This window comes from Rhea americana, unplaced genomic scaffold, assembly GCF_003343005.1.
Source record: "Rhea americana isolate MKP2758 unplaced genomic scaffold, rheAme1 scaffold_132, whole genome shotgun sequence".
In the NCBI taxonomy this organism is placed as follows: domain Eukaryota; kingdom Metazoa; phylum Chordata; class Aves; order Rheiformes; family Rheidae; genus Rhea; species Rhea americana.
In genome coordinates, this window is record NW_028185395.1 from 645,825 (window position 1) to 665,128 (window position 19,304).

Genomic DNA, 19,304 nt, shown 5'->3' on the forward strand with positions numbered 1-19,304 from the left:
TCTTTTAGAAAATTATTTTATGTTGTTCTAAAAGAAATAACGTTGCACAGAACATACACCTCAAAACCCATATAGTCCCTGAGGAGGGTTCTGGTAAAAATTAAGCATGAAGGTACTTTAAGGGAGAATTTATAACCTAAAGTAGCAAAATAATACTGGAGAAAAAGATAAATAAATATAGTGACAAAATAAACTGCAATAAACTGCAACTCATCCTCTCCCTCCTTCCCCCCACACCTTTCACTTAATAGTCAGCAGGAGAGCTAATAGTAGAATATACTGAGAGCAATAAACAGAGATGCTAGCGATAAACATAAATGTTAAGTACAGTGAGTTATGCTGAAGAGGAGAGCAAAAGCAGACCAAGAATGCTACTGTTACTAGTATTAAGTGGGAGTCTGAAACATTGCCACGAGAAATCTTCCTATTATATCTTTCTTCTTTTAAATACTTCACATGTAAATTAACATTTTCATAAGAGTCAGGCTTTTGTGGAATACATCCAATACACACAAAAATTACCATTCCTACTTCTAAGTGGTTTTTATTCATTTGGGTTTTTTGCAGAACGCAAATGCAGAGAGAAAGGACTTCTGCATTAGAGGTAACAAGACAACGAAAAGGTTGATCCTTCTTGGAAGAAAGGTGTGGCACACAGATTTAGAATTTCAGAACTATCATGACAGATTTTTGTAATACTATACACATTATGGAATTGAAATCTTTAGAGAAATGTTGTGTATGACATTTTGCTTATATCTATGCCTTCATTAAATAGAATGTTTTAAACTGTTATGTTCACAGAATGTAATCTATCTTTTGCTAGTTTTGAAAGATCAAAAGAAAGTCCACTGCTGAGATGCAGAGCTGTGAGTAGGATTTTTTAATAAGAAATAAGTGAAGGTGAGTAATTACTTAAACCTTTATGCTGAAGTAATGAAGTCAAAGAAAGCACTGCTACTGCTTTCAGCACACATTAACATGAAGCAAAGTCCGTTAATGCGACAGTACTAGCAAATTAAGACAACATAAACATGAAGTAGTATCATTAATGATAATCAAAGCTTTCAGCATGGGCACAAGAAATGGAACTCCTGCATCCTATATTTAAATACCTACAGAAAGTATCTTAAAATATTATTCTGTAACATCCAGAAAAAATTTACTATTCCTTCAATCTCTTTACTACTGCTACTTATTTTACCAACCTAGTAAATGCACATACTTCTAATTTGGCCCAGAGGACTGGAAAAAATGAGGAGGAGATGTTATCAATTTCTGCATTAGTAGATACCATACATTTCAATGGCTGAAAATGACAGTGCTGTTTACTAAAGGAAATTAGATTTGTTTTATCAAGAAGATGCCCAAAAAGTTCTCTTGAAAATATGTCTCCCCTCAATTTTACCATTTTACTTCACCAATGCATGTGATATTAGACTATGAAAAAAAAGTCACTCCTCCATCCCTGCCACAGTTTGCAGAGATTTCTTTTCTCCTTGACATTACAGAAACAATATTACATTTCTGCTTCTAAAAATATAACCATAATGAAATATTCCAGACATGAAAAATCTGCTTAAGTCACCTTATAAGCATTCCTGATGATACTTTGCTGAGTAAATCCTGCTTTTAAATACTTGTTCATTACATTCAAGAAATGTGTAACCCATTTATGTCAAATGTTAATGTACATGTTACAGATTTTGAATTCCTTGGTTCTGATGAAAATTTATTAAAAAGTTAATCGGTTAACAGTAAAGGAGAGACATTAAGCTGCCTTAACTTTATAGAATATGTTAGGATTCTTAAGCCTTTTTGATAGCCCCTGCATAACAAAAGTATATGCCTAAGTGTTCACAATCTGGTCATATGAAAAGATTTAAGCACAGACCAGTATATGCACCTGATCAGTATCAGATAAGTAATGGTTGCTGTCTTGTCTCTCTGTCTCTCATGACAATTTCCAACCTTATTGTCTGCTACCAGGACCCATGTAGAAGGAGAAGAGGGTTAGTTGCGTGAAAGTTGCAGGTCAATTCTAAACAGCATGGAATTACAGGTAGGCAATGTGGTAAAAATCAGTAAGGAACATCCAGCCACAAAGAGGGAAAAAGCTGAGCAGATGAAAGTGTCCTGGCATGTCCTAGTAGTGACAGGAGAAATAGGAAGAACGTGTAGCAGGCCCTTTGTTAGAGGGCACTGCTACCTGAGACATGCAGAATCAGCTTTTCAGGGCTTCTCCTCTATAGACTAGCCCACAGTTTCAATACCACAAGTCCAAGACTCATCTCAGTACAGTGCAGATGAGAAGAACTAGTCAGGTATTTCTTTTAACAATTAAAAGACATATTTTTTTAAAAAAATCAGGGATGTACACTTAACAACTAAACTAATGCGCAAACGTCAACTTGTAATACTAGTACGCTTGTCATCCCCTCCTACTTCCCTCCAGTTTTTTCTTTCCTTATCTGCCTGCTGATGGTATACCCTCTGGGGAAGGGACTGCATCTTCTTAAGTCCTCGTTAGCATGCACTTAACTCTGCAGTAAATAAAAATAACAGCAAAAGAAAGTGCTGAAATTCATAACTTAAGTATTTCAGCAACATTTGTTTTTTAAATAAACTATAATTGTTCTTTATGTTTGCATAAATTTAAAGAAATGATTATAGTAACTATTGCAGTTTTCTGGCAGAAATAAATGTGTACCTAATACATTATGATGAAAAACTGCATTGCGCTGTAGTTAAAAAACTATAAGTGAGACAAGGCTGATGGAGATAGGAAGTACCTGTCAATAGGCCAGTTTGAGTAAGTTCAAAAATGGACACACTTTTGGGCACCTAAATCCTACTACTGCACCATCCCATAACAAATAAAATATAAGCTTACTCTAGGCAGAAAATTTGAAAGGGTCTTATGAAAGCTCTGACTCTTTGTGCTAATTCCCCCACTGCACTCTGTGGAAACAGAATGCTCAATGAGTAGAGTAAATGAGAAAATTTTGGGGTCATCTGGAGGTGACCACAAAATCAGGCAGTAACTCCTGGTTCCATCCCATGATTTTAATAAGGGACTAATTCTGCAGTAATTTACAAATGTAAATAATAAATACTTTAAGAGTATTACCTTTTAAAATGGAAAAAATAGAACCATTAAGTCCTACAGAAAGTCTTTGCCACCTAATCTTGGATAGTAAAGCTGAATAAACATAGAGTTTCAGTCTTCAGTCAGTATTATCTGATCACATTGTCTAATACCATTTTATAGCTGAATAGGGTCCAGCTAGTGCATTAGCTATAGACACTGATTTTGTGGGAATCGATCCAACAATTTTTATTGTATCGTTTTCTTCCTTCATAAATTCAGATTTATATACTAGAAGCACTATCACTGCTTGCTTCAGAAACATCAATGGACACAAAATCACATGCTTCTTCCTCTAAAACAGAGAAAGAATATTGTTGACAAGAAGGAATTTTGCACACTGAACTCCCAAAGAGTGAGACTGTTCTTCATTTACAGTACCTGCCTGTTTCATGATTCTTCAGTCTGGAGGAGAACTAGAGAAAGCAGGAGAGAAGGAAAAGTGCTAAATCTCAATCATCCAACTCTACTCTTTGATTTCGAGATAATGGAAACTAATTCCTGTCAAATATACTCGAGGAAATCCTTTCCTGTCTGTGCACCCTCATGAAACAATGGCCTCCCCAGGCAGTGCCAACTGCACACATTATTAAGAACATGATATTTTTCGCTATTATCTGCAGTACAGTGACTCATCACATACACTGCAATCTTTCAAAGCAGTTGATATTGTAACATAGAACTGGCATAATACATAACACTTTATCATGTGGAGTACTTCTACTGAATACTATGGCCCAGCTTCATCCCATTTAACCTTCTCATACCAAAATGTGGAATACACATTGCCCAAAACCCCTTTAGAATCAAAGGGAAAAGAATGGTAATTTAGAAATCTATCTCTTAAGCAGGCTGAGGAGATAACCCTCTATTCTCCATTGCCCATAGAAAGAACCTAGAGCAGCTACATCCTAGTTCAGCTGTCATGGGTACTGGCCTAAAGCTAAGTGAAATATTGTGAATCCAGACTCAAGTCCCCTCCTTGCCTTCTAAGCTTATCTCTAATTTTTATTATAGTGTACTGGGCTTTTTCTATTTTACTACCTACACTTAGACTTTTTAAGAGAGAAGAGATTCATCTCAAAAAAGCTTTCCCTAGTATAAATTCACAAACAATAAATATGTCTCTGGAGTCTAGGATGTGTCAGGACTGTCTGTTTTTCATCAACATTGAGTTAGTACATGAAGGAAAACCTCCAGACTCTCATCTGTTCGCATCTATTCAATTTCAGTCTTTACGAAGTGGAAACTATGAGAACTCCTTGTTTAGTACTGTATGTCAATTGTCCTCCAGCACTTTTCATGTTGGGCAGCTTAGTGGGAGTTCTAAAAAATCAGTTTTAGATTAATCCTAAAATTCAGACATGCTTCTGATCACTAATGCTTGTAACCCAACTGTCAGAAGTGATGTATGGCTGACAAATTGCCTAAGTCATCTATCCGGCTACTGCAGAGAACTATTCTGAAAGTCTTGGGTCTGAAGGGAACAGGGCTTTGTAGAAAACAGGCCTGTAGGTTTCTTAAAGCAGTCTTTGGCACTGACTGAAGAAGTCTTGCTTGCAGTATGTAAATATTTTATCAAAAGCATTCCATATTTCTGCTTGACAAGAATCTTTTCAATATACGATAAATTCAGAAGCTTCTGAAATCAAGAAGCATGTCCACCTGAAAGCATCTAAGTGTGACAGATGATAAGACATACTCCTGCATTTTAGACAATGTGAAGGCACCAGCAATACATTTAATGATGAAAAGAAGAGACCAATGAGCATGTAATTTAAACCTACTACCAGGAAAGTGGGCCATGAAAGCAAAATGCACCATGAAAGGAGTGTTCAAAACATTACAGTTACTCTGAATTGTAGCCTTTGATACAAGTGCATTGAGTACTAATTCTTTTCATTTTTTCTCCCACTAAGATAACCAGCTAAGCATTTTGTCTCAAATACAATATAAATGAGCTACAGAAAAATACTGAAATCATGCAAATACTGGAACTGACAATCTCCCTTTCCCTTTAAAAAAATCAATAAAATATATGTCTCAGATGAGATTAATAGGGGCAGCAAAACACTGTCCTTTACTACTAATACTGCCTACCTGATTAAAGTACATTTTTATTGTATTCAACTTTCGTTTCTTAAAACTTACATAGCATGCTTCTTCAAGAGTATTATTTTTACTTTACATATATACAGGTAAAACTAATGCAAAAATGTGAATCTCATAGATAAGGATAAATATCAGTAGCTAATTCCCATAAGACTAATTCCATAAAATTCAAGCAAAATGCAAATGATCACTTAAGCCAGATAAAACTAAGTAAAGTCCTAAGAAGGATGTGCCTTCGCTAATTCACAAAATTGCAATCACAGAATGGGTAAGGTTGGAAGGGACTTCTGGAGATCATCTAGYCCAACCCCTCTGCTCAAGCAGGGTCACCTACAACATGTTAGACAGGGTTGCATCCAGGCAGGCTTCGAATATCTCCAGAGAAGGAGACTCCACAACCTCTGGGCAACCTGTTCCAGTGCTTTGTCACTCTCACTTTAAAGAAGTACTTCCTCATATTCAGGTGGAACTTCCAGTTTGTGCCCATTGCCTCTTGTCCTGTCACTTGGCACCACTGAAAAGAGTCCAATCCCATCCCCTTGACAACCTCCCTTAAGATATTCATAGACATAGATAAGACCCTCTCTCTGTCTTCTCTTCTCCAGGCTAAACAGGCCCAGCTCTCACTGCCTTTCCTCATAGGGCAGATGCTCCAGCCCTCTGATCATCCTTGTAGCCCTGTGCTGGACTCTCTCCAGTAGTGCCATGTCCTCTTGTTCTGAGAAGCCCAGAACTGGACACAGTACTTGAGATGAGGCCTCCCCAGGGCTGAGTAGAGGAGCAAGATCACCTCCCTCAACCTACAGGCAACAGTCTTCCTAATGCACCCCAGGAGACCATTGGCCTTCTTGGCCACAAGGGCACATTGCTGCCTCATAGTCAACTTGTCGTCCACCAGCACTCCCAGGTCCTTCTCCGCAGAGCTGCTTTCCAGCAGGTTAACCCCCAGCTTGTACTGGTGCACAGGGTTATTCTTCCCTAGGTGCAGGACTCTGCACTTGCCCTTGTTGAACCTCAGGACTTTCCTCTCTGCCCAGCTCTCCAGCCTGGCCAGGTCTCTCGGAATGGCAGCATAGCCCTCAGGTGTATCAGCCACTCCTCCCAGCTTGGTATCATCAGCAAACTTGCTGAGGAGGCACTTCGTCCCCTCATCCAGGTCATTGATGAATAAGTTGAACAGGATGGGACTCAGTACTGAGCCCTGGGGGACTCCACTAGTCACAGGCTCTGCCTTTCAGCCAGTTCTCAGTCCACCTCACTGTCCACTCACCTAACTCACACTTCCTGAGCTTCTCTAGGAGAATGTTATGGGAGACAGTGTCAAAAGCCTTGCTGAAGTCAAGGTACACAGCACCCACTGCTCATCTACCTAGCTAGTCATGCCATCACATAAGCCTAATAGATTGGTTAAGCACGATTTCCCCTTGCTGAATCCATGCTGACTACTCCTGATCCCCTTCTTTTCCTCCATATGCCTGAGATGACATCCAGAATGAGCTGTTCCATCACTTTTCGAGGGARGGAGGTGAGGCTGACCGGCCTRTAGTTGCGTGGGTTCTCCTTCTTGCCCTTTTTGAAGACTGGAGYGACATTGGCTTTCTTCCAGTCCTCAGGCACTTCCCCAGTTCTCCAGGACCTTTCAAAGATGGTGGAGAGCGGCCTGGCAACAACATCCGCCAGCTCCCTCAGTACCTGTGGGTGCTTCCTATCAGGGCCCATGGACTTGTGGATGTCAAGCTTGCCCAGAAGGTCTCTAATCCTTTCCTCCTCAACCAAAGTCCCTTCTCTGGACTTTCTCCCTCACGTCCAGGCTCTGGGATTCTTGGGGGCTGCCCTTAGCAGTGAAGACTGAAGCAAAGAAGGCATTCAGTAATTCTGCCTTCGCTGTAGCCTTTGTCGCCAGGGCCCCTGCCCCATTCAGTAGTGGGCCCACATCTTCCCTAGTCTTCTTCTTGCTACTAATGTATTTGAAGAAGCCCTTCTTGTCCTTGACATCCCTTGCCAGATTTAATTCCAAATAGGCCTCAGCCTTCCTCATCACATTCCTGCATACTCTGGCCACATTCTTATATTCCTCCCAAGTGGCCTGTCCCCTCTTCCACATTCTTCTTCTGTTTTACTTTTGCCAGGAGCAACTTGCTCATCTATGCAGGTCTCCTGCCCCTTTGCTGGACTTCTTACTCATAGGGATGGACCGCTCTTGAGCCTGGAGAAAGTGATGTTTGAATACTATCCAGTTCTCAATATTATATTGAGATATATTATAATACAATTATATTAGAATATAATTATAATTACATTGTAATTATAAGATATAAATATATATTTATGTGTATATAGTGTAACATAAACACAATATTATAATTACAAATTATATAGAAATATTATAAATATTCTATAAATAAGAAAATTTGTATGTTTATAGGGACAAAATCAGAATCATTTAATCATTAAAATTGTATAAATGACAAATTTGTAAGGAATATGTCCACAGTAGATATTCAATAGCCTCCTTTCAGTAAGCATATGTTGCATTATATTGATTTACATCCATGCATGCAGGTCATCACCTTTGACTTACATGGTCAGTAAAGCTTGCAGAAGATCATCAGCTAGCGGCAACCTGAAGGACTTGCAAATAGTCCTACACATCTCGTGGGGCAGCACTCCACGTCTAAACAAGCATAAACAGAGAGGAGAAGTCTACTTTATGTATTTTCCAGATTTATTTCAAGTACATGTTGCTGTGAATACGAAAACATATCAAGAATATTGGGCTAGAGGTAACAAAAAGATGTTCTATGAAATTTCAGTATTATAAAGCTCAGAAACATGAAGTTCACATGGTAGTTGCTCTCTCTCAGAGATTCTGACTGATCATCTGAGATTCTTAATTTGTTCCATCAGAGAACAAAAAGGGTATATGATTCATATAAAGCATAAACTATAAATCTTTTTTTTTTTGTAAATCATTATTTTTTCTCTTTAATTTAAAATAATGTGATTTGCCTGTTGACAAGCATCTGATTATGTCACAGAATGCTCAGTATAGAAGCTATAATGGAAAGTCCACAAAAAAAATGCAGATGAGACAAAAGGCTGTCATTTTCTTGTGCACTTTCAAGTGCAGAGATAGGCTAGCATTAGAAGTAATACTCTTTGACTGCAGTATATCATTTGGTCAACAACTACCAGGAAGTAGGCAGATTTCAAAGTAAACCTCTCCAAATGACAGCCTATGTTTATTACAAGAAACTTACTTTTCACGGTCATTATATACAAGCACAGCAGAGAGTTGTCCATAATTCTCAAAACTCTTTTTCTTTAATTGTTCTTGAGCCACTGCAAGGAGGAAGTCAACATCCATTTCAGAGTCATCTCTCATGCTGTAATAGCGCCCAAGAGTCATAATTTCATGCTCTGACAGTGTTCCTTCAGTGATATTCTCTATCAAATTTCTGTTCACAAAAACAACAGCAACCTACATTAGTGTTAAGTAGAAGAGTTAAAAGCAGTTAATAGTCATTAAATATCTGTGGAAATAACTAGAACATAAAATGCTGTTTTTAAATGAATTCACTTAAATTTGAAATCCAGGCCTGTTCTAAGAGGTGTCCTGGAAACTACCCATACTCTAAACTTTTGGAGGATGTCCATGTTTCCTTTGTAGCTTTTTATAAATAAGTAATAGTCACGTTTAAAGCCCATTACCTGCAAATCTCTTACCAGCAACAAAAATTAGCAAAGATTTATTTTGTCACCACATATATCCAGTAAGTTAGACAATTATATAAGTCATTATCTTGTTTTGTTCCTAATGATGCTTTGCATTCTGCAGCATATGATTAGTTATCTGTAAACACAAAGCATGTACAATAACTGTTGCATAAAATACATAAAGACTTTTCTAAGGCAGAGGGGAAGTGGGGCAGAAGATACCAACAAATAAGAGTATTAATCAAGTGTCAAGCCACACTCCACAGAGCACTGTGAAAGCTGGCCCTGCTGGGCAGCTTTCAGGGGAAAACTAGGGGAGAGGAAACAGGAACTGGCCCCAGAGAAAGGCAGAAAATGACATCTGATTTGTAATCACAAGCCCTCCTGGCATGAAAGAAGGATAGGAGCCAGCGACAAGATCAGCTGATGATTGAACACTATCAAGAAACAACCTAATCCCATGCAAGGAACAGTCTGAGTAGAAGCTCTCCTGAGATTGCTTGCGCTGCTGGAAGAATCAGTCCAACCCAAGAAACCCAAGATCTGTGTGAAAGGCCAGTGCTGACACTGAATGACTGCTCCTCTCGATATGAAGGACTCGTTGCTGATAATAGCAGTGGAGTGATTTGGGGATAGGGGCACCTGTGGAGATATCAGCAAATGGATATACACTCTGTGCAGCTTAAGAAACAGAATTAGTAATTATAATTCAGAACAATCTCTCTCTGTTTTGTAGAGAGGGGAGAGCGAAGGAAGAGGACTGATTTTAAAGACAGTATCATCTTTGCTAGAGGGAATGTATTACCTTCAGTGACTGGGGAACTCTTCATCTATCCTGGATGTTAACACAATATGAGGAAAGAAAAGCACCATCGCTAAGGCATGCAAGGAAATCTAGGAGGTTTCCAGTTCTCCCAGAAAAAATGACTTGAACTATAATTTACCCTGTTACAAGGCTTCTTGACAAATTTGGATTCATGTAATAAATATACCATGGCATTATGCTTCCAAATGTCTCTCTCTAGTGAATTCATATTTAACAGGATTTTTTTTTAACAGTAAGCATAAACATAGGCCTATGTATCTTAGACAAATTAGGTTAACTCTCTCTGCAACTTCTGGATAAATTGCACTAAAAATAAACTTCAACAAAATCACTGACACAATTAGAACTGTACTTTGTGGCACCCTGCAGGATAGTGCATCACTATGATGATATAACAGTTTTTGTAAACAAATGGAATAAATTATCAGTGAAGCACAAATATCTGACACAAGACACAAACTGCTGACTGGAGAATACGTAAAATCTTGAATGCTTCTGATAATGGGTCCGAATTGAAAGCACAGAAATTTCGTACCCCTCCAAAACACAAATTTTTACCAACAAACAGTTTTTCAGTAGTTTCTTCTCAGAGGCTTGTGTGGTTCTGCTCAGACAAAAATATCTATTAGTAACCCAGAATATGATTGCATTCACAGCGCTATTCAACAAAGGATGCTAAACACTATATAGAGTCTACTTAGATTCAATTGCTGCCTTTTTCATATTAAAAAAGTTAGAAAGATCTTTTATTTCCAGCAGATAAATATAAGAAGATAAGTTGTTGACAGTACCAGAAAAAGTCTTATTTGGGCATTAGGCAAACTCAATGACCAAAACTTAGTCCATCTATTATCATTATTATTACTCTTATCACTATTATTATTACAATTATTGAATATTATTATTTATATTGTAGCAGCATTCAGAGACCTAGTAAAAAATGGAGCCTTTCTGCTAGATATTATTATAAACATAAAGTAGAAGACAATATTGCCTGATAAGACTGGCTTTCTAAGTGCTCAGGCCTGCAAAGCTGAAAGCGTGAAGATAGCTTTACCCATGTGAATACTTTCATGTACTGGAATTCCACACATGGCACAGAGTTCTTGCAGAGTCAGGATTTTAAAATCATACATCCTTTTAAGCCAGTCAATAGCAATCAAGTCACCAGAACCTCAGATAAAATTATTGTCTCATTTTTGAATTAAGGATTTTTCTTATGATTGCTAGAGACTGATGATAGAGACCCAAAATTCACATACAAAATTACATCTAAATTCCTCTTGACAAAAAGAAGAAAGCCGCCACAACTTTTCCCACAACTTATCTTATCTTTTACTTTCTTATTCTAGAAGAATAAGACAGATTGCAATCTGAATTTGGTAGAGAAAAAGAGAAATAATAATTAATTGCTCAAGAGAGCTGTTTCACAAGATGAATTAAAGATAGGCATCATTGCTAAACCTGTAGGTTCTTTGTCTCTAACAGCAAACGGTCTTGCCAGTAGCTTATGAGAAAAATCATTCAGAGTAGGATCATCTGATATGCAGGCATCTAACTTTTACTTATTTTATCTTCCTCTCTCTTTAACAAAGCTTTCCAATTATTGTTCAGGGGATAAATTCAGTATATGCCATGTGTTTATTTCCCGGATGATTTGCTGTAAATTTGAATTCTCAAGATGGCCCAAGTAAATTGTATAATTATAATTATGCTTCTCTACATCACATTTATGGTATATCTTTAAAAATGTAGTTCATGTAAAATTATATAAATAGAAAGGAAGAAATCTGAACAACAACATTCAGGTCATGGTACAGCCTTAGTTGTATTTAAGAAAAGAGGATTATTTTGCTGGTTGAAGCTGTCACATAGATATTTGCGTGGACTAAAAATAATCATTTGTAGTTGATTATAATCATGAAATGCCACAACAGATTAAAAATAAACAGTAATGTATACAAGAAAATACAAAACTGAAAGAGAAATAGGTATCTGTGACTTTTCATAGAGGCAAAGAAGCATTCTCTTACCTTTGTCATGAAAAAAGGTTTTGATTGTTAAAAAATACGGTATATGGATAAAAAACAAAGAAGCTTAGATTATTAGGCATAAGATATATGAACAGAAAAAAAAACATACTATCACTACAAAGTGTAAAAGTGAAGTGTTCCTTAGAGGCAAGTTTTTCTCTGGCAGCATGGATGCTTCCTGTCAGACTCCTTTAGGTCCCACTGCAGCATGCATATAGAGCATTAGTAGATGTTCAAACTTATCAATGTGACAGTGGGGCCAAAAAACACATTATTATGTGGATTCTCCTGTTTTCTCTCTTGCTCAGAGAGGCCTACTGCATCCTGGTTGCTAAAAGAGTAGCAACGAAGTGCCTCAGTAGCACACAGTAAGATATACCCTATTCCACGCTACAGAATATCTCTATGCTAAGCTGAGCTGCTAGGCTGTTCACAGCTGCAGAGAGTAAAAGTAAAAATCTTTTCCTACAGTTTAAGAGCACAATCCCTTCTCAAATGTGCTCCATCAGTCTGGTTAAGTAAATATTCTGAAACTTGTTTTTGCATAATCTGTTTTAAAATCATGACTAAGTTATTTGATTTTAAACATTTATTTCACAAATAAATTAAACTCCTTTCCTAAGTACTGTAAACTGTCTCTAGATACACTTTATCTTTCAATTTTCTCCCCTCCTTACTCTATCAATAAGACTTTCATTCTTAATACAGTTAGCAATTCAAAATTTGTTTCTGTTCAGTAGAACACCTGACATCAATCTAGAAATATTTTCAACGAGAATTGCAGACAACTCTGGCCTCCCTTGGTTTGAATTCTCCCTTTCCAATCACTTATTTTTCATTTCTGAATAGGCAGCTTTTCATTTCTTATTACTTTTACTCTGAATTGCTAGAAGACCTTCTGCTGATCTGTATTTCCCCTGAGATATTTCATCAGTAATTTCTGCATTAGATAACATTTCTTTAGGGATAACATTCCAGACAATATATATCCACCTATATACCTTAGTTATTATGACAGCTCCTAAATACATAGCAAATTACCACTACAAAATAAAATAAAATAAAATCTACATAAAAACTCCTCCTCTGTTCTACATCATTAACTTTACCAGTACCCAACACAGCTCATATGCTCAGTTCTTTCAGCTGTAGGTTAAATCGAAGTCAGTTTGCTCTTGAATTTCATCTTGTCTTTTATGTATCTATACATTTGTCCATTGTCATAACAGGTTCATTGCTAGAATCGAGATTTATTCTCACCTTATCTCTGATGAAACTACTATCCAGACATTAACTACTATTAGTCTCATTACTGCTTTCCAATCTTTTTTAAAGATGCTTATTACTGTATCCTCTATTTCAATGTTCCTTGGTTCTGAGACCATCTTCTTTACCAATGATTCAAACCTCTTATAAACAAGTATTCGCAGCAACTCAAAATGAGGCAACTCAAATGTTTCCTCTTGAATTTCAAAACTCCTAATTAAACTCAGGATGAGCTTTCCTTTACCATTTAGTGTATGCATTACTGCTTAATTGCCTTTCTTCACACTACCTTATTTTAGCACCATAAAAAGTAGACAGATTTGAATACTGGAAGAGATTGCCCAGAGATGTTGTGGAGTTTCCATCCTTGTACATACTCAGAACGAAACTGTACCTGCTTGAGCTGCCTCTGCTTGGGCAGAGGGGTTGGACCACATGATCTCCAGCAGTGCTTTCCAGCCCCATCTATTCTGTGATTCTGTGATTTTAGTTGTGCTGTTCAGCTTACTTGAAACTATCCCATTTCTCTTTTCCCTGGCCATGGATTCACTTTCTTTTTCACATAAAGTCCCCAAGTAAATGCAAAACAAATGCATGCCACTTGTCAGTTAACACACGCAGAAAGTGAAATAGTCATGCCCTCTGCATTTTTGGAGAATGCATCTCCACTAAATATTAAAGAACAAAACCCACCATCTTACCTGAAAGGGTCATACTCAATCACCTTAGTATGGTCAGGATCAGTAGCTGCAAACATCTGCTTGACTTCTCGGGAACGAGGTTCTGCTATATCTTTCAGCTTCTTGAGAATGACACTGATATCAGCCATGGAGAACTTAACAGAGGAAAGCAAGAAATACAGATTAGATGGAAAGGCAATATTCAATTCATGTACCAGCAAGAGATGCAGAGATGCAGGGCCACGCTGAACTGCTAAGTATTACTAGCTTCTTCATTGTCTCATTTCAAATACACAAATCTACACTAAATTTGGAGGGAAGCCTGCTACTGAGAAAAAATTCTTCCTACTGAGAAAATGAAAAATAAACAAAAATCATCAGATCATGCTCTCTCAGAAAGCTTATTCCAGATACACAAAAGGACACCCACTTTTGTTTCAAGAATTGTATTGTTAAAGCAGAAGTGCTTTAAGACACATATCTAACTGATCCTAGTTTTATGCTGCTGCATCTCCCCTAATTCTCTATTAATAAAATTCACCAAGTTAAAACTTCTGTTATCACTCTTTGCTCTGATGAATGGTTTCAAAAGAAATGTTCATTTATATTAGTCTTGGTTTACTTACTCAGAATCAGCAGATTGGTATTTGTAAGAAATCAGCTTTTCCTGCCATATGAAAAGAATGCTTATTTCTTCCTAACCAGAAGAAAATAAAATTGAATGTAGACAAACAGAGCTGGAGCACAGAAGCTTCTACCTTATATTCAGATTCTTGTGTTAGGGCTGCTCCAATGATTTATTTGTTCTACTCCTTTTTAAAATAAAATATCTATGTATTTAGTCATTAAATAGGGGTTGAGTCCAGTTTTGAATATCAGCTATGCTCTAACATTATGTCATGTTCTACATAGCTTGTAAAGTGCAATGAACTGTCTGAAAATGTTTTTCTCCCATTTCTCCCAGTAAGTAATGCTGTTTAAATTAGCAGTTATTTGAAATTAGGTATGACTGGTATTAAGGACCTAATTATAACAAAGCTTCACTCCTACTTATGCTAAAATCTGCCTGTACTATTGTATCAGTTCAAAATGATCTTGAAAAGGGTGTTTAATATCTCTGTAACACTGCCAGAACAGTATTAACATCCTCAGATTTAGAGGAGACAGTTGTTGCCCATGAAAAAATTGTTCCAGGTACAACGCTGGCATGCAATGACATGCAAAGCAGTGGTATGGAGCAGCTTGACCAACAACCAAAAAGTCATATAGATGGCAACTTGTTCAGTTCTCTTTCAAAGCCCTTACTGTCTGGATTGTAAGCACGTATCTTTTTGCTGAAAAAAGGTAAGGAAAAAAAAGAGATTAAGAAAAAAATACGCAGAAAGAAGCAACCAGTAGAGCATTTAAAGATTTCTAGGCCTACTAGCATCCTGGAGGATTTGGTGAGGTGGCAGTCAGGGAACAAGCAGAGTCTGAACTCAGACCTTTCTCCATTCACAAAAGGTCTGGACAAAAAAAAAGCAGGGAAGAATATCGTGTAGCTTGTTAAACCCTCCTGGATATTTTCCCCAGACCTGTTATCAATACACCTAAAGAACAGGGCAGCTCTGGAGAATCTGTGAGCCAAAATGTCTGCTGAAAGCACCATAAGCAATGAAGCATATGCACTGCACCAAAGACAATTAAGCCTCGCGACACACTCTAGCCCATACAGCAGGGTTCTAGGTCGCATTGTGAGGACTCAGATGCAAAAAGCCCTTTGTTCCTGACCTGACGCATTTTTAGGATATGTCTCAGAATGACTAGTTCAGAACTGCACATAACAGGAATCCCCAAGTATACTAAGTTACATTTATTCAAATATTCCAGCACAAGCTACATCTTTAAAAAATAAATAAAGAAAGGAACATCTATATTTCTTACCAAGCCAACAAAAATCCCACAAAACACTCTGACTCCTCCTTCTGTGGTTCTTCACCATTCTTTTTCTGACTTCTGTGACAACCAACATAGGACAATGCATTTCTTACTATTGAATACTTTCATGTTTTTAGCTAACAAAGGCTATTTTACTAGCCATTTGTGTATTGACTGGCAACATAAAGTATGTCTCACCAAAGACAGCCTGAGTCTCTGTTAATTATTGCTCTCTGCTCTGAAGGCAAAAAAACCAGTGAAACACAGTACAAAGAGTAAGCCTGAATTCCTGGCTATGAAATGAATTTTCAATATCAGAAATGAAATGTTTTGACAGATAAATTATATATGAACACACATAAACTGAGTCAAAAATGAAATAATCTCATTAATAAGTAAGATTCCAAACTTGATTTTTCCACATCTTGAGTAATGTGCACAGTTCTCGTCTCTGCATCTCACAATTGCCTTGCAAAGACAGACTAAAAAGGCAAAGACTGTAATTTGGAAGGGATTAGGCTGAGGTGGGAGCATGACTGAAGTTTACAAAATCATGAAGGTGGTGCATATGGTGAATGGGGATCTTCACCAAACCTCAAAACACTAGGACTGTCACTGAAATTAGTACGAGGTAGGTTTGAAACAGATAAAAGATACCTTTTATCAGATACTTCTTTATATAGTAGGAAGTGAACTTTTCAACTTTCTGCCACAAAAGGCTGTGGAAGCAGACAGTATCAGCAGGTTCAAAGAGAGATTAGACCAGTTGAGGGACAACAGGTCCATAAACAGTCTTGAGAAGGAATAGGCAGGGATATGCCTTCTAACAACCCCTAATACAGCAAGTGTGGATGCTAAGGAAGTAGGAGGGAATGCCCTATAAAAAGTCACCAGGCTTGCATGCTCTCCCTAGCCAGTATCTCCTAAATCCATTGCTAGAGACAGGAGCACAGGGCTCAATGGACCATTCATCTGATGCAACATGGCATTTCCAGTGTTTTCAAGACTAGTTGGATTTCAGGATAAAGAAACTAGGTATAGTTGATTCTGAAAAAAATATAGACAATATACAATTCTGAAAGACAACAAAAAATTGCAAGAGATGGCCTCACCTCATTTGCATGCTTCTCCATGTAGTTGAAAGCATATTCATCAGCATCCACCAAAAGAAAGTTGTGACCATGGAAACAAACTCTGGCTCCAACAAATAGATTCTGAGCCTTGAAGTATTCAGATGGCTCACTCTTAAAGAGCTCCTGTCCAGGCTTCTTAATGCGACCTCTTTCCAAGAACTTCCCACCAAGTATCCCTATGGGAATAGAATTGTAAATAATTAATTGTGACTTTGCTTGGAAGAAAAAGGATACACAAAAGAAAACAACAAACAATCCCAAACCAGCTGGTTTGTATTTAAATATTAGTTCTAATCCTGAAGTTCCCTGTCTTATAATATATTCTCCCCATCCTTCTCATGGCTAAAAGAACTGTCTTTGCTAGTGTCCACAGCAACAGTTACACTTTGCAAATTCTGTGACATGCCTCATTTGAATGCCCGCCAAACACCTTCCCTTTTTTCTATTCTTTAAAAAGTGATGGAAATTTGCCTCTTCAAATGGTTCCCACAACCCTGTCGCCAGCCTTGGGACTGACCCTTGAGAAATGTAAGATGTAGACAATTATCCTTCAGTCACTGAAGTAAAAAATAAAAACAAAACAAAACAAAACACAACAACGAAAAGCCCAACCCCCCTTGCAACAGTCCTACTGTGAACCTGATTTCTGGTGCATTGTGATTCTAACTTGTTTTTAAGGGCTTTTGAATGTGAAAAATAAAGAGTGATATGACACTATACTGTTTTGGCAATGCAAATTAATTGTGATCTGTTATTTCCTTTGTGAGTTTGATATGTCAGATTATTTCTTTTCATGTTATAATGATTTTATTCATGTCACTGGAAACAGCACTCACTGCTCAAGGGCATATAAGATACTAAAAGGAACATTTTTCTTTCCATTAATATCTTACGGTGCACCACAGGATTGCATCACATTTACCAAGGTTTCTAGAAAACAGTCTGTCATATGTTTTGTTTCACCAGAATATGTGCCCTACACCAACTCTGAAATGCCTAGTGTTCATTTCCTGTTTATATTTGAGCTTCCAAGCCAAAAGCCAAAAAGCATACTTCAGTAATGTTTAATGATGTCTTACATATTAGTTAGTGATTTAAGTCCCATAAATGGCTGATGAGCAGTGTAATAAAATGCCATTTATGGTCAAAATTATAAACGAATGTGAAACCCCAACTACTTATTAAACTAGAGTTTGGATCAGATGTCTTACTTAATTGCTTCACTAGCTTCATAAAAGCAAAAGAGAAAAAAAATATACGAAGGTAATGGTCAGGTCTAGATTAAATTAAAAAATGATTCAAATCACAATGTAACTCTGATATAAACACACTCCTTTTCACCTAGGTATTAAAGCAAATGCAAAATTTTAGGTTATATAATCCTGGCAACTGTTTGTAACAATCAAGCAAAACTGGCCTCTGTAAGATTGGCATTTCATTCTTGTCTCTGTATTTTCTTCCCCTGTGCAATTAGATTGGAAACTTACCTTAACACCTCTGATAATTATTTTTTAAATGTTTTCAGTCAGTACATTTCAAGTGTATTAACCAAAATATATCTCATTAGGTTAGAGAATTTACATTGAAATCTGATGTGAAATTTTGATGGAAATCTACAAGAGTCAGGCTCAAAGTACAAAATAAACACCCCAATCAAAGACCCGCTTCCATTAAGAGCAGATCAGTCTTTGCACATGTTTGTACAGCTGTTAGTTTGGCCTTACACAGAGCAAAAAAGGGGTTAGGATCTCCTGCATGGGGACCTAAAGTTCTTATGCATTGACCCCCTATCTCAACAAGTGCTTCAAGATGTCCAACTCTGTGCACTCCCAATCCAGTTTTAGTGTTACTAATAGCATAAAGTACTGCCCTGCAACCTTCAGGTTACTGTACTGAGAAAAGAGAAACTTTAAAACTTTAAGTGTTAGGACTGAAACTTGAAATATTTTTACTTGCCAATTTATATAAATTCATGAAAATAAAACAGGAAAAAATAACCCTTTGAACCCATGCACAAGAGGGATGTTGTTATTTTGGGAATCAGTTACTGTTTTGACTCATTCTCTCTCCAAGATCTGTTCAATATTACTTTTCTCCTGCCCCATCTTTTCAACACCACTTTATTCTTCACACAAGGTTCCTCTCACTCCCACTCTGTGTGCCTTACCCAATTTTTGTAACCACTCACATCTGACCTCTGCAAAGGCTTCTCATTCTTAACCCCAAAGAAACTCAGTCTCTTTTCCTTCAGACATAATTAAAAATGAGAGAGGGCAGAGAGAGAGAAGAGAAAGGGAGAAGAAGGAAAAGAAGGAAAAGGAACAAAGAAACTTCTGCAATCCCAGCCCTCTCTCCAAGTTCTGCTCTACCTCCCTCATTTCTACTTCTCATCCAAGGCTGTTCTCACTGAGCTCTCCAAAGGCCTTTTCTTAGCTACATCCCATGATCTCTTCACACTTCTTCCATTTCACC

General features: G+C 37.4%; 1 protein-coding gene across 1 annotated transcript in view; it reads right to left on the reverse strand.

The window, feature by feature from the left end:
- The window catches only part of EFHC2 (EF-hand domain containing 2), a 64,986-nt gene that overhangs the window by 3,867 nt on the left and 41,815 nt on the right, over positions 1 to 19,304 (reverse strand). Inside the window, exons 10-13 of the mRNA XM_085297903.1 lie at positions 16,812 to 17,008; positions 13,804 to 13,937; positions 8,521 to 8,718; positions 7,842 to 7,934 (exon numbers count right to left, since the gene is read on the reverse strand). Of these exons, the coding sequence (XP_085154029.1) occupies positions 7,842 to 7,934; positions 8,521 to 8,718; positions 13,804 to 13,937; positions 16,812 to 17,008 (622 nt within the window). The remainder of the gene's footprint in view (positions 1 to 7,841; positions 7,935 to 8,520; positions 8,719 to 13,803; positions 13,938 to 16,811; positions 17,009 to 19,304) is intronic.